At 40.2% G+C, this 17,039-nt stretch overlaps 1 protein-coding gene across 8 annotated transcripts in view; it reads right to left on the bottom strand.

Annotated features, from left to right (window-relative positions):
- Positions 1-17,039, bottom strand: part of LOC132881614 (tyrosine-protein phosphatase non-receptor type 12-like) — a 167,208-nt gene that overhangs the window by 70,018 nt on the left and 80,151 nt on the right. For all 8 annotated transcript variants that reach the window (XR_009654063.1, XR_009654062.1, XM_060914276.1 and 5 more), the window contains 2 exons: positions 11,323-11,431; positions 2,396-2,472 (listed from right to left, as the gene is read on the bottom strand). Coding sequence is in view for 6 of the 8 variants with exons in the window: in XM_060914276.1 (XP_060770259.1) it covers positions 2,396-2,472; positions 11,323-11,431 (186 nt within the window). In the remaining 2 variants the exon portion in view is untranslated. The remainder of the gene's footprint in view (positions 1-2,395; positions 2,473-11,322; positions 11,432-17,039) is intronic.

The following is a 17,039-nucleotide window of genomic DNA, read 5'->3' as shown; positions in this document are numbered from 1 at the left end:
ACAGTCCGAAGTTACCTGTGAGTACTGTGACAATTAGAAGATGCCTGTGTGAAGATAATCTATCGGCAAGAAGCCCCAGCAAAGTCCCACTGTTTAAAAAAAAAAAAAACCAGAGAGAGAGAGATGTGCTGAAGAGGATACAATTTGCCAAAGAACACAATCGACTGGCCTAAAGAGAAATGGAAAAACATTTTGTGGACTGATGAAAGTAAGATTGTTCTTTTTGGGTCCAAGGGCCACAGACAGTTTGTCAGATGACCCCCAAACACTGAATTCAAGCCACAGTACACTCCAAAGAGGGTGAAGCATGGTGGTGCAAGCATCACGATATGGGGACGTTTCTCTTACTATTGTGTCGGGCCTATTTATTGCATACCAGGGATCATGGATCAGTTTGCATATATCAAAATACTTGAGGAGGTCATGTTGCCTTATGCTGAAGAGGAAATGCCCTTGAAATGGGTGTTTCAACAAGACAACGACCCCAAACACACCAGTAAGCGAGCAGCATCAGGGTTCCAGACCAACAAAATGAAAGTTATGGAGTGGCCAGCCCAATCCCCGGACCTTAATCCGATAGAAAACTTGTGGGGTGACATCAAAAACGCTGTTTCTGAGGCAAAACCAAGAAATGCAGAGGAATTGTGGAATGTTGTCAAATCATCCTGGGCTGGAACACCTGTTCACAGGTGCCAGAAGTTGGTCGACTCCATGCAACACAGATGTGAAGCAGTTCTCAGAAACCGTGGTTATACAACTAAATATTAGTTTAGTGCTTCGCAGGAATGCCAAATCCTAAAGATTTTTTCAGTTTGTACAGTAAATATGAGTTTGTAATGAAAAATGCAGACACTACTATTTTTTTTAACAGCCCAATATTAATTTTTCTTCTTTTTCTGTAAAGTAATTAAAATATTGATACTTTTTTTCATGTTTTGATGTAGAATATAAAATGTGCAGTGTTCCCAATGCATGGAAATAAAAACTATAAGGACTGAGTTTTACTCACGCTTTTAAACACACTATTATTTTGAACACGAGTGTATGTGCTGTACTTAGTGTCACACGTTACCAAGCCTTGTATGTGCGTGTTTGGACGATGCCTTTTGTCTTTGCTTCCGCCATTCTGTTTGTGCCTTGCGTGACCATTGCCCCTTTCACGAGCCTGCCTTTGCATTACGTTTTTGAACGGTTTGCCTGTCTGTTTGTAAATAAAATTTAAAAAAAAAAAAAAAACAAAAAAAAACACTTCCTGCAGTTGCATCCATGTCTCCAAGTTTTCTTCCACTTGCTCCCTGTGTAATACTGCAAGTTATTTTAAAAATCACGCTGATTTTTAGCAACATTAAATTTAATTTTTTAAAACATTACCACTTACTGGTTTGCTGTGTACATTTGTGCGGTATATGATCTTACCTTGGATTTTAACATAGTACAAATTTGGTTGTACAAACCCATCTGAAATAAACGCGTACCTCTCACCATCGAGTTACGGTTAATTCAGGCATACTTTTTACAAAAGGAGCCAACTCTGTATTATTGTGCTACTTTAATAAAGCAAGATATTACTTTATTGAGCCCCATGAGGGGAAATTCAGGCACTGCAGCAGCTCAAGCACAGAGTCAAACAGGAAGGAAGGAAGGAAGGAAGGGGAAAAAGGGAAAAACAAGGAAGGAAGGAAGGAAGGAAGGAAGGAAGGAAGGAAGGAAGGAAGGAAGGGGAAAAACAAGGAAGGAAGGAAGGAAGGAAGGAAGGAAGGAAGGAAGAAAGGAAGGGGGAAAAGGGAAAAACAAGGAAGGAAGGAAGGAAGGGGAAAAAGGGAAAAACAAGGAAGGAAGGAAGGAAGGAAGGAAGGAAGGAAGGAAGGAAGGAAGGGGGGAAAAGGGAAAAACAAGGAAGGAAGGAAGGAAGGAAGGAAGGAGGGAAAAGGGAAAAACAAGGAAGGAAGGAAGGAAGGAAGGAAGGAAGGAAGGAAGGAAAAAGGAAAAACAAGGAAGGAAGGAAGGAAGGAAGGAAAAACAAGGAAGGAAGGAAGGAAGGAAGGAAGGAAGGAAGGAAGGAAGGAAGGAAGGAAGGAAGGAAGGAAGGAGAAAAGGGAACAAGGAAAAAAGGAAGGGGAAAAGGAAAAAGGAAGGAAGACATAATAGAATAAATAGAGTAGAATCTAAGTGAATAAGGACAGAGCTAAAAAAGGACAATTACAAAAGACAGCAACAAACAAGAACTGGCTGTGGCACAACATCCACTAGGGCATCCACTGATCATCACTGTGCAATTAAGAGCTTTGTGAAGATAAAAATATTTATGCAAAAGTGCAGTGTGTGCGTGTGTGTCAGTCACAGTGCTTCACTCAAGTCCCACACATACAGAAATACAAACTCAAACTCCTTTTACCTTAATGAAGTTTGCGTTGATGTAATCCGTGTCCTGATTGGATGTTTTTAATGTCACTTTCACTCGACTGTGGTCAACTAAAGGGTGAGAAAGTCAAAATCAGAAAACAGCACAGCTGAAACACCGAAAGATCAACTTACTTTGCAAACTTGTTCATATTTAAAAATAAATAAATCAAAAAGTCCACATCTGCACTGTACACAGAGCTGCGTGTCCCTGCTGGATCTCTACAAAAATAACCATTTCATTCATTTTAGAAATATTGTAAAACATGTATGCACGTTTCATCATTCTCCACTGATCATTCTCGATCGGTATTAAAGAAAACGTTCTCAAATTCACACAAACGTTATAATGAAATGTTGCGTAAAGGGCTTGCACAGCAGCGACTCTGGAAGTGTGTCCAGCTTTATAGAACACATCCTGATCGTGAACTTTGCAACAAGTAAACTCAGACACTAAATTAAGCCTCATAAAACGTTATTAGATTAATAGTCTCCTGGTTGAAGAATGACACTGTTGTTTTGAAAGTCATCTTGCTTACATTAGAAGAGAGATCGAAAGCTTTCCAGAAAGTTACACAGAGCGTCTGGTTCAGGAGGTGAATAAAATTATGTTCTGAAAATTGCTTAGCTGTTACAGTTTGCAAATTAAAAAATGACTTCCCAGCAGTCCTGTTTTTTTTCCGTTTTAATCTAAACCACACCTACGGTCCCCAGTGAAAGTACAATCCTTTTGTTTTTACTGTACACGAAAGACGTTTGGGTTTGAGATCAAAACACGAATGAGACAAGAGAGCTCATTCAGATTTCATTTCCTGATATTTACATCTAGATGTGTTCAACAACCCAATCCAGAGGCAGCCATGCAAGCCCAAGCCGTGTCTGATGATTAGTAATCCAGTGTTTTTTTCTTTCTTTCTTTTTCAGGACATTCCAAATTGTGGTTGTGTCTACGCCCAGTAACTCTGATGGATTCTCTCATCCCTCTTTTCTCAGCTTCTAAATGGCTTGGTTTTTCTCCCATAGCCAACTCCCTGGTCATGATGGTTTATCCTTTTTAACAACAAATCCAGCCTTCAGCGGTAAAACCCAGGGCTCACACCAAGAGAGCTATTAATTCATTAAGAGCTATTAATTGTTGAATCAGTGTACAACCTCAATTCCAAAAAAAGTTGGGATGCTGTGTAAACTGTAAATAAAAACAGAATGCGATAACTTGCAAATCACAGAAACCCTATAATTAATTGAAAATAGTAAAAAGACAACAGATCAAATGTTGAAACTGAGAAATGTTATTGTTTAAAAAAAATGCTCATTTTGAATTTGATTCAGCAACATGTTTCAAAAAAAGTTGGGGCAGGGGCATGTTTACCACTGTGTTGCATCACCTCTACTTTTGACAACACTAAACATTTGGGAACTGAGGAGACCAACTGCAGTAGTTTTGAAAGAGAAATGTTGTCCCATTCTTGCCTGATCTACAATTTCAGTTGCTCAACAGTTTGGGGTCTCCTTTGTCATATTTTGTGCTTCATAATGCACCAAATGTTTTGAATGGGAGACAGGTCTGGACTGCAGGCAGGCCAGTTTAGCACCTGCACTCTTACTATGGAGCCATGCAGTTTTAATATGGAATTTTTTGGAATTGGGGTTGTAACAGGACACACCTAGGTAACAAGAAACATCTGTCAGTCACATTCAAATATTTTTGATCACTTGAAAAAAACGAGCGGGTTCAAACAAAAGGTGGCATGTTCTAATTTGTTTTACGCATCTAGATGTAAATATCTGGAAATGAAAGCTGAAATTCTGATCCATCGCCTCATTCAGCTTTTGATCTCAAATCCAAAATGTCTTCAGTGTATAGCAAAAAATATATATATATATTTTTTAATGGCCTTGACATTCTAATACTTTCAGAGGGCAATGCATATCTGGTGTGGTATCGACTACGTTGACCAATTCTACATATGGAGAGACAAATATTTTGAGTACTAAACAAATACACTGATTATGACACTGCTTTTCTAAGGCCACTGGCAAGAACAGAGCTGTTTCACTAAACACGTCTTGAGCTCTACTTGAGCAAGAGGTTTGAATGGCACTCATCATATCATCACGAAAGCATGATGCAGAGTCGATGTGCCACTTTCAAGAACTGACAAATAATGGATGTGTCCATTGTCGTGTTGTCAAAACCTACATGTCAAACCAAAATGGTAGCCATGGATACTTTAAGGGTAGAGAAGGCTTTTCGTTTGTGCAGCAGTTCCTGTAGGAATGATAAAATCGTCGGAACAGAACACGGGACAGCAACTGAACACGATGCTGTGTTTCCTTCTCAAACATGCACCATTTGCAATCATACAGAGACCTTGGAAAGGATGCCGTGGCATTTTTGTTCATAGTGATAACATTATTGGGTAGAGCCACTGTAGTCAAATTTAACCTCTGGGTTCTGGGCGAGGATGGAAAACTTCCCTACCAGTCTGAGATAGATCTTTATGGGATGGTTAAACCTTCTTGTCTGCCAGGCATCTACACTAATAGCAGAGTTCCTCGCGCACTCAGACCAGCGGAGCCCCATAAGAGAATATGGCAATGCATCGACCTGATTTTTGATGGCTTGACCGTATGGCATACAAACAGTGACTGTGTACCACTACAGGGACCCCGACTGTAAGTGCAAAGCAACATCTCAAATACTTACAGGGTTCTCCACTTTTCAAAAATAAAAGGTGGTGGCAGGGGTTTGGGTCCAGGTGCAGAGCCCCAATTTGTGAAGTCCCCCTTGAAGCTGACGGACTTTGGGCTTTGACGGTGAAACTGGCCAATAAACGGATAGGAAATGCTAAATCATTTTACAAAAAATTCACACACTTACTGTACATATCATCTGATGGACAACTGCCAAAGATGGAACTTTTAATACAAGATGTTTCATTGGGTCCGGTTTCCCAAAGTAGCAGCAGAAATTTAACACAAAATAAATTATAATACTAAAATAAAAAGTTCAAGCAATTATTACAAAAAAAAATACTTTGTCTACGAAACAGAATACTGTATTGCACTATGTTGGTACCGCCTGATTACATACACATTACAGGACTACTACGTAACAGCCAGTGCCCATGACCCAACTAATCCACCTCCCTTCAGAGGGCTAGATATAGTGGCCTGTCCCCACCCACTGGAAGATACCAGTTACTTTACATTACCAACATCGCATAAACCATACATTTACATAATTTCAGGTCTAAGTGCATGCCAATAATACCTATAATTCATAAACAAAATACCCAATTACAATAATTATTATTATTTTTTTTACAGCACACAATGTTAATTGGGTGACACCACTACAATCAGTGCACGAGCTGGTGTGCGTGCCTGAGACTGGTATTACAAAGCCACCCAGCCTCTGTAATTCGGGTCCTTTGACCCAGGAACCCGGAAGTCCTTCAGTAAACAAACAGTGAAGCAACGGGAAAATGCAGCTCTCGCCTACACAATCACAGATACGTAAAATTAAAGACCTGAACTTAACTAATGTGTGCGCGTGCGCTGTTATATGATTACTGTAACTGTGTATGGTCAGAAGAGAGGATAGATAAGCATAACCGTTGCACAATAATGCTACAAATAATCTGTGTGTGCACTCAAAGTTATTTAGCTGCTGGCTAGCTGCAGCTTCCAACGTTACTGTGCGTCAATATAGTGTAATGTGATGCGGTGTAGTGGAACGCAGGGTCTTAGACCTCAACCTGCAGAGCTCGGTCTTAATCTGTATGCAGCCAGCTGGATGTTTTTCTATTGCAATTGCGTGGCCATTTCAGGTAGCCCCGTATGCATTCGTTTAATGGTCTTTCTGCGTGTTAAATAGTTACAAAATTATAATAAAGTGAATACAATTTATTTGGTGTACACTACCGTTCAAAAGTTTGGGGTCACCCAGACAATTTTGTGTTTTCCATGAAAAGTCACACTTTTATTTACCACCATAAGTTGTAAAATGAATAGAAAATATAGTCAAGCCATTTTTCTGGCCATTTTGAGCATTTAATCGACCCCACAAATGTGATGCTCCAGAAACTCAATCTGCTCAAAGGAAGGTCAGTTTTATAGCTTCTCTAAAGAGCTCAACTGTTTTCAGCTGTGCTAACATGATTGTACAAGGGTTTTCTAATCATCCATTAGCCTTCTGAGGCAATGAGCAAACACATTGTACCATTAGAACACTGGAGTGAGAGTTGCTGGAAATGGGCCTCTATACACCTATGGAGATATTGCACCAAAAACCACACATTTGCAGCTAGAATAGTCATTTACCACATTAGCAATGTATAGAGTGGATTTCTGATTAGTTTAAAGTGATCTTCATTGAAAAGAACAGTGCTTTTCTTTCAAAAATAAGGACATTTCAAAGTGACCCCAAACTTTTGAACGGTAGTGTACACTGATGAAGTTACTTTTTTTTTTTTGGCCCAAGGGAAGGGTGGCGGGCCAGAATTATAACGTGGCGGGACACCACTTTAAAAGCGCCTGTGGAGAACACTGACTTAGCAACCAGACAACAAAATTTGCATCTTTATTTACACAAGATAGATGGGTTTTTAATCCAGCCAGTGCTTATGTTTAATTTGCTTTTTTTTAAATAAATAAAGTCAGACTACTATTTACTAACACACTTTGCGGAAAACATTAACACTTTCATATAAAACTAGTTAAAACAGTTGTATTACTCCACTAACTCATTGGCAGTTGACCGTTTCTGTCCTGTAAGGGCAACAGATGAATGTAGATCACAGGAAGAACTTATTTATTTATTTTTTAAATTGAAAACACACTAGCAAACAGCTCCAAAATGAAGACAAAGGCAGAGTCAAAAAACAGGCAGTGGTCAAGTGAGGCACAGACAGGATATCAGAGGTAATACTGATCCAAAAACACAAACAGGGTCAAAACCAGAAAAGTGATACAAAATACAAGGCTTTCTTCTGCGCGCTTCGGCAGCACATTGATACGGAGCTCAGATATCAATGCGCTGTCGAAGCGCGCAGAAGGTGTTAGTACGCCTGTCATTATAGTGCGGACTTTCCATAGCATAGAAAATCGCTACGTTTCAATTTGTGTAACTGAACTTGTTTCATATCACTGGTCATATAAACCTATGTAAACAGGAAAAACGCGGAGCAGTTTGGTCGCATCTAACTACAGCCACAAAAAATACCATTGGCCATGCTGAGCCTAGCTACATTGCTAACAGGAGTGACCGCGCGTCTGACTGCGTCTGACTGACTGGGAGGTCGCGCAAAGCTCGGAGAGGTACGGAGCAGCTCGTCTCAATTCAGATAAGAGCATATTTCATTATGGAAGTACGGTGGACTGTTCCTTTAAGAATTACTCAGATTTAAATGACCCACTGCTGAAAGAGGTACTATGTGCTTATTCATCAGAGCGAAGTAGAGGTACTATATCCAGGCTGTATAAGGGCTTTATGACAAACCCCCCCTTCCACAGACTAAAAAATAAATGGCCGAATGAAGGAAATTTTGAAATCTCAAAGGAAGAATGGTTCACCTATTCTGAGTTTCAGTAGAAACGCACCAATTCGCATACATGGAGAGAATTTGTATGGAAATGTCTAATTAGATTTTTCGTTAGCCCTAAACAGAAAGCCCACCTTACAGGAGAGGATACCGAGTGCTGGAGAATGTGCGGGAGCCAGGAGGCTAATCACTGGCATATATTCTGGAAATGCCCAGTAATTAAACATTTCTGGTCCGAGATGCACAAGATATTAGAAATCATGTTCCATATGAAAACACGTTACCATTTTAAAACCTTTATTTTCGGAGAAGTCAACTTTCTCACTGGGCATCTCAACAAATACCTATTTGGCGTTCTAATATCTGCGGGCAAGAAAACCCATCACTAGACACCGGTTACATCCTGGACCCCCCACACAATAGAAGAATGGGCAGATATTGTTAATGAAATCTATATAATGGAAAAGATTACCTTCTCACTTCGCCTGCAGTTGGATAAATTTACAAGAAGTCATGGTCAAAATTGGTCTCTTATGTATGAATGTCACAGCCATATCTTAAAGACTTGGCGAATTGATTTACTTTCTTCTGTCTGCCTGCCCTTTTTTTTTTGTCCTCTCTCATGGTTTGGAAAAGGTGGCCTGGTCTCTGAACCAAATTGCGTGTTTAAAAAAAAAAAGCAAAATAAAACAAAACCACCTCAGATAACTTCTCGGAGTGTCTCCCAATAGGTTAACGTATCTATTTGTTATTAGCTTATACATCCCTTTTTCACCCTTTATCAATTTTATTGTCCCCCCCCCCCCAATTCCTGTTTTTGGTTTGTCTCTTACTTACACACTTTGCACATTGCTTCTGGATCACAGCAAGTATCTCATCTCATCTCTAGCCACTTTATCCTGTTCTACAGGGTCGCAGGCAAGCTGGAGCCTATCCCAGCTGACTACAGGCGAAAGGCGGGGTACACCCTGGACAAGTCGCCAGGTCATCACAGGGCTGACACATAGACACAGACAACCATTCACACTCACATTCACACCTACGGTCAATTTAGAGTCACCAGTTAACCTAACCTGCATGTCTTTGGACTGTGGGGGAAACCGGAGCACCCGGAGGAAACCCACACGGACACGGGGAGAACATGCAAACTCCACACAGAAAGGCCCTCGCCGGCCACGGGGCTCGAACCCGGACCTTCTTGCTGTGAGGCGACAGCGCTAACCACTACACCACCGTGCCGCCCCACAGCAAGTGTAACATGGAAAATGTAAAGCTCCAACTCTTGTTTTATTTATTTATTTTTACATATTTAATATCATAACACCTTTCAAAACCGTACGTTTTGATATATGTTACATATTTCTTGATAGTAACTAAACCAAGAGACTGATGCCTACTATGTATTTTAATCTGTGATAGTAAAGAAAAAAAACAACAACTAGTTTTTCCCCCCGATGATGAATTACGTTTGGTAAATTTAAAAAAAAAAAAAAAAAATCTGATGTCTTTGTTTCACTCAAAACGATTTGCATACCGATCAATAACAACCAACTCGGCTGAACGAAGCACTACAAGCATGCCCCGTCATGGCGGTGTATTTACCGCTGATATGATGGTGCAAAGCCTCTATAAAAGAAAATTATGATGAAACAAAAAACGAGCAACGTTAGTTGCACCGGCAGATCAAAATAAACGCCAGTGGATGAGTGGAGACCCCAAACACTACAATCAAATCTGCATCCCACGTGCGTGTTTCTCTGGTACAACATTTGCACTCCCATATTTCTGAAGCGGGACATGGTTTGCTGCTCAGAACCGATAGTGCGTTCCCATTGGCCAGCGCATGGCACGGCAACCAACCATAGTCCTTGTTTCATCCTACAGCCAGGTTCAGCTGTAGCAAAAGAATAAAGGTTGGCCTCCGCAACCAACTTAGTATCAGTACACTGGACCGCCTTGTTCGTCTAAGCTACACCAAGATAGCCATTGAGGACTTCATTTAAGGAAGCCGCAGTACTTTTCATGCAATCTCATCTGAGGCGTGTGAAAACGCTAATGCTCATTTACCCCTCACCCAAAAGGCTTCTTCAGTTCTGTCTGACTAGTGAAGAGTTCCAGGTATTTATCCTCGAGTGGACCAAAAGCAACCCTAAGGAGAGTCGTTGAGGTCACATGGGTTGTTGAGGCTCTCCATCATCCTGTAGGTGTTGGGGTCACTGGAGGCCGGGTACAAACGGTGTTAGCAGCCTAGAAGGTTGTTCAATGACTCGCATGATGGCAGAGAGGACCAACAACCAACAGATCACCCTAACGACCCTCTAGGCTGCCAACACCATTCACACCCGGCCTCCAGTGACCCTAACAACCTACAGGATGACAGAGCGTCAACAACTCATGTAACCACAATGACTCTCCTTTGGTTTGCGTTTGGTCCACTAGAGGATAAATACCTGTGACTCCCTGACAGAACTGAAGAAGCCTTTTGGATGAGGGGTGAAATGTCCAAGAATTTCAAGCAAGTCCAGTTGCCTTCTTTAGCACCGATGGTCTTTTTCATGGCAAAATTGCACCAGAGGGCCACAAATTTGCTTCAATATTTCAAATTTTCCTGGGGGAGCATGCCCCTGGACCCCCCTCTCTCAATTTCTAGATAATACCTTGGCTTTAATCAGGAACAGGTGCATGGTAATTAGTCCTACTGGCGCTGCAAACGCATTGCACGTGGACATGACGGATGCACTCAGACAACTGTTTGACACATCAAGTTTGATATTTTGACCGTAACTATATAGCAATGCTGTAAAGTGGAAGCACTGGTTCACTGCTGTCCACCAGGCACCCAGCAGAGTCGCAGCATCGTAAATGCTGTAGTGTTGCTTCTGGCGCATGGCATGCGGAGTCAAAGAAAGGAAGAAATATGAATTTGTAACTGTGATGGGTCTCATTGGTATCGCTGTCAGAAGATAATGCAGCAATTTCTTGAGGGGTGAAATACACAATTTGATGGCTCATATGCTATATTATTATTATCCTTTTCAGGTTGATTTTGTGCACTTGCAAATATTTTGCTCATACACTCATCAGGAACTCCGCTTTTAGGCACTGACTATATATCGCCATTAGCCTAGAGAGGATCTCTGCTTGTCCCAGGCACCCAGACAAGAGCTTCTCCACTCAATGGATCAATTCTCTGTGGTCTTACACCTCTGTAAAGTGCTGCATAAAGTAACAGCATAACACCACACTCAAGCGCAGCTAATCTGGTTCACATCTCATTCACACTAGAAACAGCAAGTTCAGTGACGGCATCATTAACATATCCGGCAATAAACCACAGTCTGGCTAGTAACTCCACAACGTGCTGTGCATTACTTACATGGCAGTATGTCTTTATATCGGTTCTTTTTCACATTTTCTTCTCTCTCGCCAACATTCGTGGGATAGATTTTTTCCGTCTTGTATTTGGTCGATAATCTGCGTAATCTCTGTGGGCAGAGAAACAGAATGAGGGAACAAAATCAAAACATGAAAAGACTTTCTTCATAGCACGTGCACACAAACAATTATTCCACAAAACCGAGTTGTACATGAGCTGACAGCTGACAAGGCGCGTAGCACCGAGTCGGCAATAAGCCGTGTACGAGGAGATGGAGTGGAATAACTGTTATTCCATCCACATTCACTGGATTTTGAGAAACGGAGCATTTTTTTTTGCAAATTCGGTGAATAAACACTTTATACAAAACGTCCGGCAAAATCATTTCCGCTTAGAAAGTAAACAAACCGGCGAATTGGCAGGAGCAATTTGTGAAAAAAAAGTTATAATAATAATTCTTGGGGGAAAAAAAACCCAAACCAAAAATATATGTTCTTACCATCAAATACTTTTATTCCACATTTTGTTGCTTTTTTTTTTGTATTTTTTGGGATTTTCCTCTTTAGGTTTTTTTTTTTGGTGGTTGGCAAACCAATTTAAAGGTGCATTACTTAAAAAGCAAGCAATTCATCAATATGTACTAAGGTTGTATCTAAACTGTACTATGGGCTACGCCAAGCCAGCTCGCACAATACACTGTATATCAAACAGAAAATGGGAAAAGGAATGTGGTCCGTCACTGTCTTCAGAAGAGTGGAAAAGATTACGTATATTACAGTGGGAGACAACATGCTCAAATGCATGGCGAGAATATAGTTGGAAAAATCTGTCAAGATTTTTTCATTACACCTTTACAACAACGAACACTAAAACCGAACACAGGTTATTGGAGAGCTTGTGGAAACACCCAGTTTTAACTGTATCTTCTTCTTCTTCTTGCTGCTCCTGATTAGGGGTCGCCACAGCAGATCTTTCATCTCCATTGCTCCCTGTCTTCCACATCCTTCTCTACCACACCTGCCACTTTCACCACATCCATGTATCTCCTCTTTGGCCTTCCTCGTTTTCGTTTCCCTGGCAGCTCCATCTTCAACATTCTCCTTCCAACATGCTCTGCATCTCTTCTCAGTTTGTGCCCATACCATCTCAGTCTCATCTCTCTTAGCTTCATTCCCAAGCTCTCCACATGTGCTGTCCCTCTGATGTGCTCATTCCTTATCCTGTCCAACCTCCCATCGCAAACCTTAACATCCTCAACTCCGCCACCTCCAACTTTGCCTCCTGTCTCTTCGTTAAGAGTACGGTCTCCAATCCATACATCACAGCTGGTCTCACTACTGTCTTATACATCTTACCTTTCACTCTTGCTGGGACTTTCCTATCACAAATAACTCCCGAAATCCTTCTCCAACTGCTCCACCCTGCCTGCACTCTCTTTCTCACCTCACTATCGCAGCCCCCATTTACCTGACCCCAGGTACTTGAATTCACCCGGTTTTAACTGTATACTCGAGAGAAATGTACTCATCTGGAACCTAGCTTTGGGGTAAACATTACCCATGGGTTTGACACTATATATTTAGGGAATATTGTTTTTGACAGATGGGTCTATGGAGATAAAAAAAAAAAAAAAAATTGCTGCTTATACTTTTGGCTACAAGCAAAGACTATTTCAAGAAGGTGGTTAAAACCAGATCCTCCTACTATAGAAGAATGGTTAGATGTGACTCAAGATATATAGGTCATGGAAAAATTGCCCTACTCTCTCAGAATACAGACTGAGAATTTTCTTTAAGATATGGTCTAAATGAACTGGTTATGTTAAAGAGATCAGAACAGTTTTTTGCTGATTAATACTGATTAATATTGTTACTGTATAATTTTGTATGTTTAATTTCATTTTTGTGAATTGTGAAGTGTGGAACCCCTTATGTTCAAATTGTTCCTGTTACAAGAATACTGAAATGTATAAAATCCATGGCCATAATAGAAAACTATCGTTGATATTATGACCTTTAAAGTCTTCTTCATCAAAATACATATGTTATTTACCAGCTGGGAGGTCCGTATTGTGAAATACCGTGACCGAGGTCTTGAAAGTACTGAGCGAGGCCCTCTGGGCTGAGGTCAGTATTCAGGGCCGAGGTCACGGTATTTCACCATACGGACCGACCTTAAGCTGGTAAATGATATATTAATTTTTTTCTTTACCAAATTCTAACAGAAAACGAGAGCGCCCGAGCTGCCATTTTGAATCCTCATTCACGTCTGTAATGCAAATTGCTTCCTCCTCGGTATACAAGTGCACTTCCATGGCAGGGGAAAAAAATAAAAAATAAATAAAAAATACATTTTGCCACCTATGTAGTCCCCTATTTATACAAAATTGAGTCATTCAGAATTCAGCCATGTGTTTGCTCGGCGTTGGCAAGTTACAGGTTTTTAGCTTTCTCCTGAAATGTTTTCTTTTATTTCTTCTTCCTCAGGGTAGTAAAACTCGCTTTCGCTGTGAACACTGTCGTTATCGCTATCCATGCTGTAAAATTAACGCTATTCTCCTGAGAAATGCTGGCAAAAATTTATAAGAAGATTTTTGATAATCTTATAAATAAATATAAAAAAAATGTTGACAAAAAAAAAAAGCTACTATGTTGTTTGTTGTGAACGAGCGAGTTGCCAGAGGTCCGTACCATAGGATACGGACCCGCTCGCCAGCCAATCAGAGCACAGGATTTGGACCACGAAAAAGTTTTATTTCCTTTTTTCCTGTATTGGTAATGTATAACTCATGTAAAAAAAGAAGAGGAGATGTAAGAAAAATGTTTGAAATCTTGTGGCCACAATAAATGTCAAAAAAATAAAGGTGCATTACTGCCACCAACTGGGCTGGAGTGTGGAACAGGAGCCATTTCATGGGGGGAAAACCACAAACTATTCTTTTAGCCATTTCTGTTTCTTTTAAATACTTGATAATTTTTGGGGTTATGCTTTCGAGTTTTTATTTAGTCCTCGGTTGCTTCAGCAACACGCGCTGCCATTTTGTTTCTCTCTACTCACGGTATACGAGCTGATAGCCTAGTAGTAGAGTAATCAATCAGAACGCACGATTGCTCATATCCAGTGAACTTGGATAGAATAATACAACACACTACTCCAAGTTTAAATATTAAAATGATCATTTGATGTTAAAATGCACACGGAGCTGATCAAGTCACGCTTTTTTCCTTTTCTCCCCCGACGAGCTCCATCCTGGTTCATTCATATGGTACTTGAGTGAGTGAGAAGAGTAACAAAATACTTCTCTCTCAATCCACAGGGCACAAAGACTCGCTCACTATCATAAAACTATTTCAAATCACATGCCCTGGCCTTCGTTGTTACCAGATCTTAAACCAGTTCAACATGTATGTGCGTTTGTTTTTTTATTTCCCACCATTCTCTATTATCAAAACCATTTGAGGGATCGTCTTTGGGATCTTCTCCTGGAGAGTTCCACAGTCTTGCACATCATTACACGCTCAACTGCTCATTAAGTGTGAGGTAATTAACTATTTTGGACAGCAGACACAGACACCACGTCGTTTCGTTTTATGTTAAGCACATGATCGGCGAAGAACAGCCACCATTGTGATGAGAGAAATCCTTGCATTTATTTTCACAAGACAACGGGGTGGTTGTTTTTTCTCCCCCCCGCCCTGAGATCAGGCTCTCTTTGAGGATGCCCTCAAGTGAGAAAATGAGGTCATGTACACTAGTACGTGCTCGATTCTACCATGAGAACTAGGCCAGCCTTAATAAATTCTTTGTTTGTGGTAACATTGTATGAAAAATTCCAGTAGGTAGGCAGCAAAAAAAAAAAAAGTTGCCTGTTCAAGATCACCAGGTATTTGTGGAGAAAAATGTTTGACAGGCCATATAAAAACCCCACACATTACAAGCCTTTCAACAGTGTCATTCATTTGACACACAAATAATCTGATAATGAAATTAGAAACATTTAATATTCAACACAGTTGTTGTTCATAACTAAGTATCAAAATGTCACGAACATGTGACGCACAACACAAAGTCTGATCTCGAAATCAAACCCTCTGTTTAACATGTCAAGAACTACAGATCTGCACAGAACAACTTTAATAATCTTTAACGCTACATAGGGCCTGAAAGGAAGGACTGGGGAAAAAAAAAGTCTGACAGAAATATAGAACTTTAAAGTATCAGTCGTCACAAACTTCTACAACATATTGTAATATCGGCAAAAAGTAATACTGAAGCATCTAAACTACAGCGTAAAATGTAAGACTTAAGAGAACTGAAGTCATTTTTAAACTTGCTTTTTTTCTTAATTAACGTGTTATTCAATTACGTTTTCGGTTTTAGTAACCTTATATCGTGACTCATATTGGCAGCTAATTGCAATTTGATATTATACTTACAGTATCGGCCTATTCGGTTTTTATCCGTGTTGAATTTAGTTCTTTTGGTCCACGGCAGGCGTCGCTTATCCGCGCGATCTTCACGAAACTTGTGCGAGACTTCGAAACGTGAAGTGTCAGCGCCGCCATTTTGAAAACTGTCTTCCAAATGAAATATTGCACAAAAACAAGTTTAAATGACGATTACTGCCTACTTTTTTCAAACTTTCCTGATTGCTATCAAAACAAACAAAACTTCCGGCTTGATTACATCAGCATTCGAAAGAGGGCGTGCACGTCTTTTGACAACGTTGGCCACTTTGATTTCCGCTGTACGTTTTACTTCCGTCCTACGATGTCTCGCACAGGTCTCAACGAATCTCGTTTATGGCCATCGCTTTGACATATGCACTGATATATTACAGAGCATATTTCAAACACTCAACTTGCTATAGCAGCGACAAAATAGCGATCAAAAATGCATTCCGATATTTAATAAAATGCGATAAATAGAAATTTGATTTTTAAAAAAAGCCTTCAGTTCTCCTTTAAGTCGACAAGTCAATCTCGAGTTCATCAGCACCAGCAGTAGGTTTCGCGTTCCCCCTTGTACTGTGTACGAACGAAAACATGTACTTGACTTCGATCAGTGTCCTCATCTATACAAATATCCAATATTCGTCTACATTTTCCACGAACACAGTTTTGAAAGTTTTCGAACAATCAATGGGCACCATTTTATTGCGTAGTGTAGTTATTCATTGCTATACAGTGGTGCTTGAAAGTTTGTGAACCCTTTAGAATTTTCTATATTTCTGCATAAATATGATCTAAACATCATATTTTCACACAAGTCCTAAAAGTAGATAAAGATAACCCAGTTAAAAAAATGAGAAATATTATACTTGGTCATTTATTTATTGAGGAAAATGATCCAATATTACATATCTGTGAGTGGCAAAAGTATGTGAACCTCTAGGATTAGCAGTTAATTTGAAGGTGAAATTTGAGTCAGGTGTTTTCAATCAATGGGATGACAATCAGGTGTGAGTGGGCACCCTGTTTTATTTAAAGAACAGGGATCTATCAAAGTCTGATCTCCACAACACACGTTTGTGGAAGTGTATCATGGCACGAACAAAGGAGATTTCTGAGGACCTCAGAAAAAGCGTTGTTGATGCTCATCAGGCTGGAAAAGGTTACAAAACCATCTTTAAAGAGTTTGGACTCCACCAATCCACAATCAGACAGATTGTGTACAAATGGAGGAAATTCAAGACCATTGTTACCCTCCCCAGGAGC

This window comes from Neoarius graeffei, chromosome 2, assembly GCF_027579695.1.
Source record: "Neoarius graeffei isolate fNeoGra1 chromosome 2, fNeoGra1.pri, whole genome shotgun sequence".
Lineage (NCBI taxonomy): Eukaryota > Metazoa > Chordata > Actinopteri > Siluriformes > Ariidae > Neoarius > Neoarius graeffei.
Note: the sequence above shows the minus strand (reverse complement) of the source record. Positions and strands in the feature narration are given on the sequence as shown.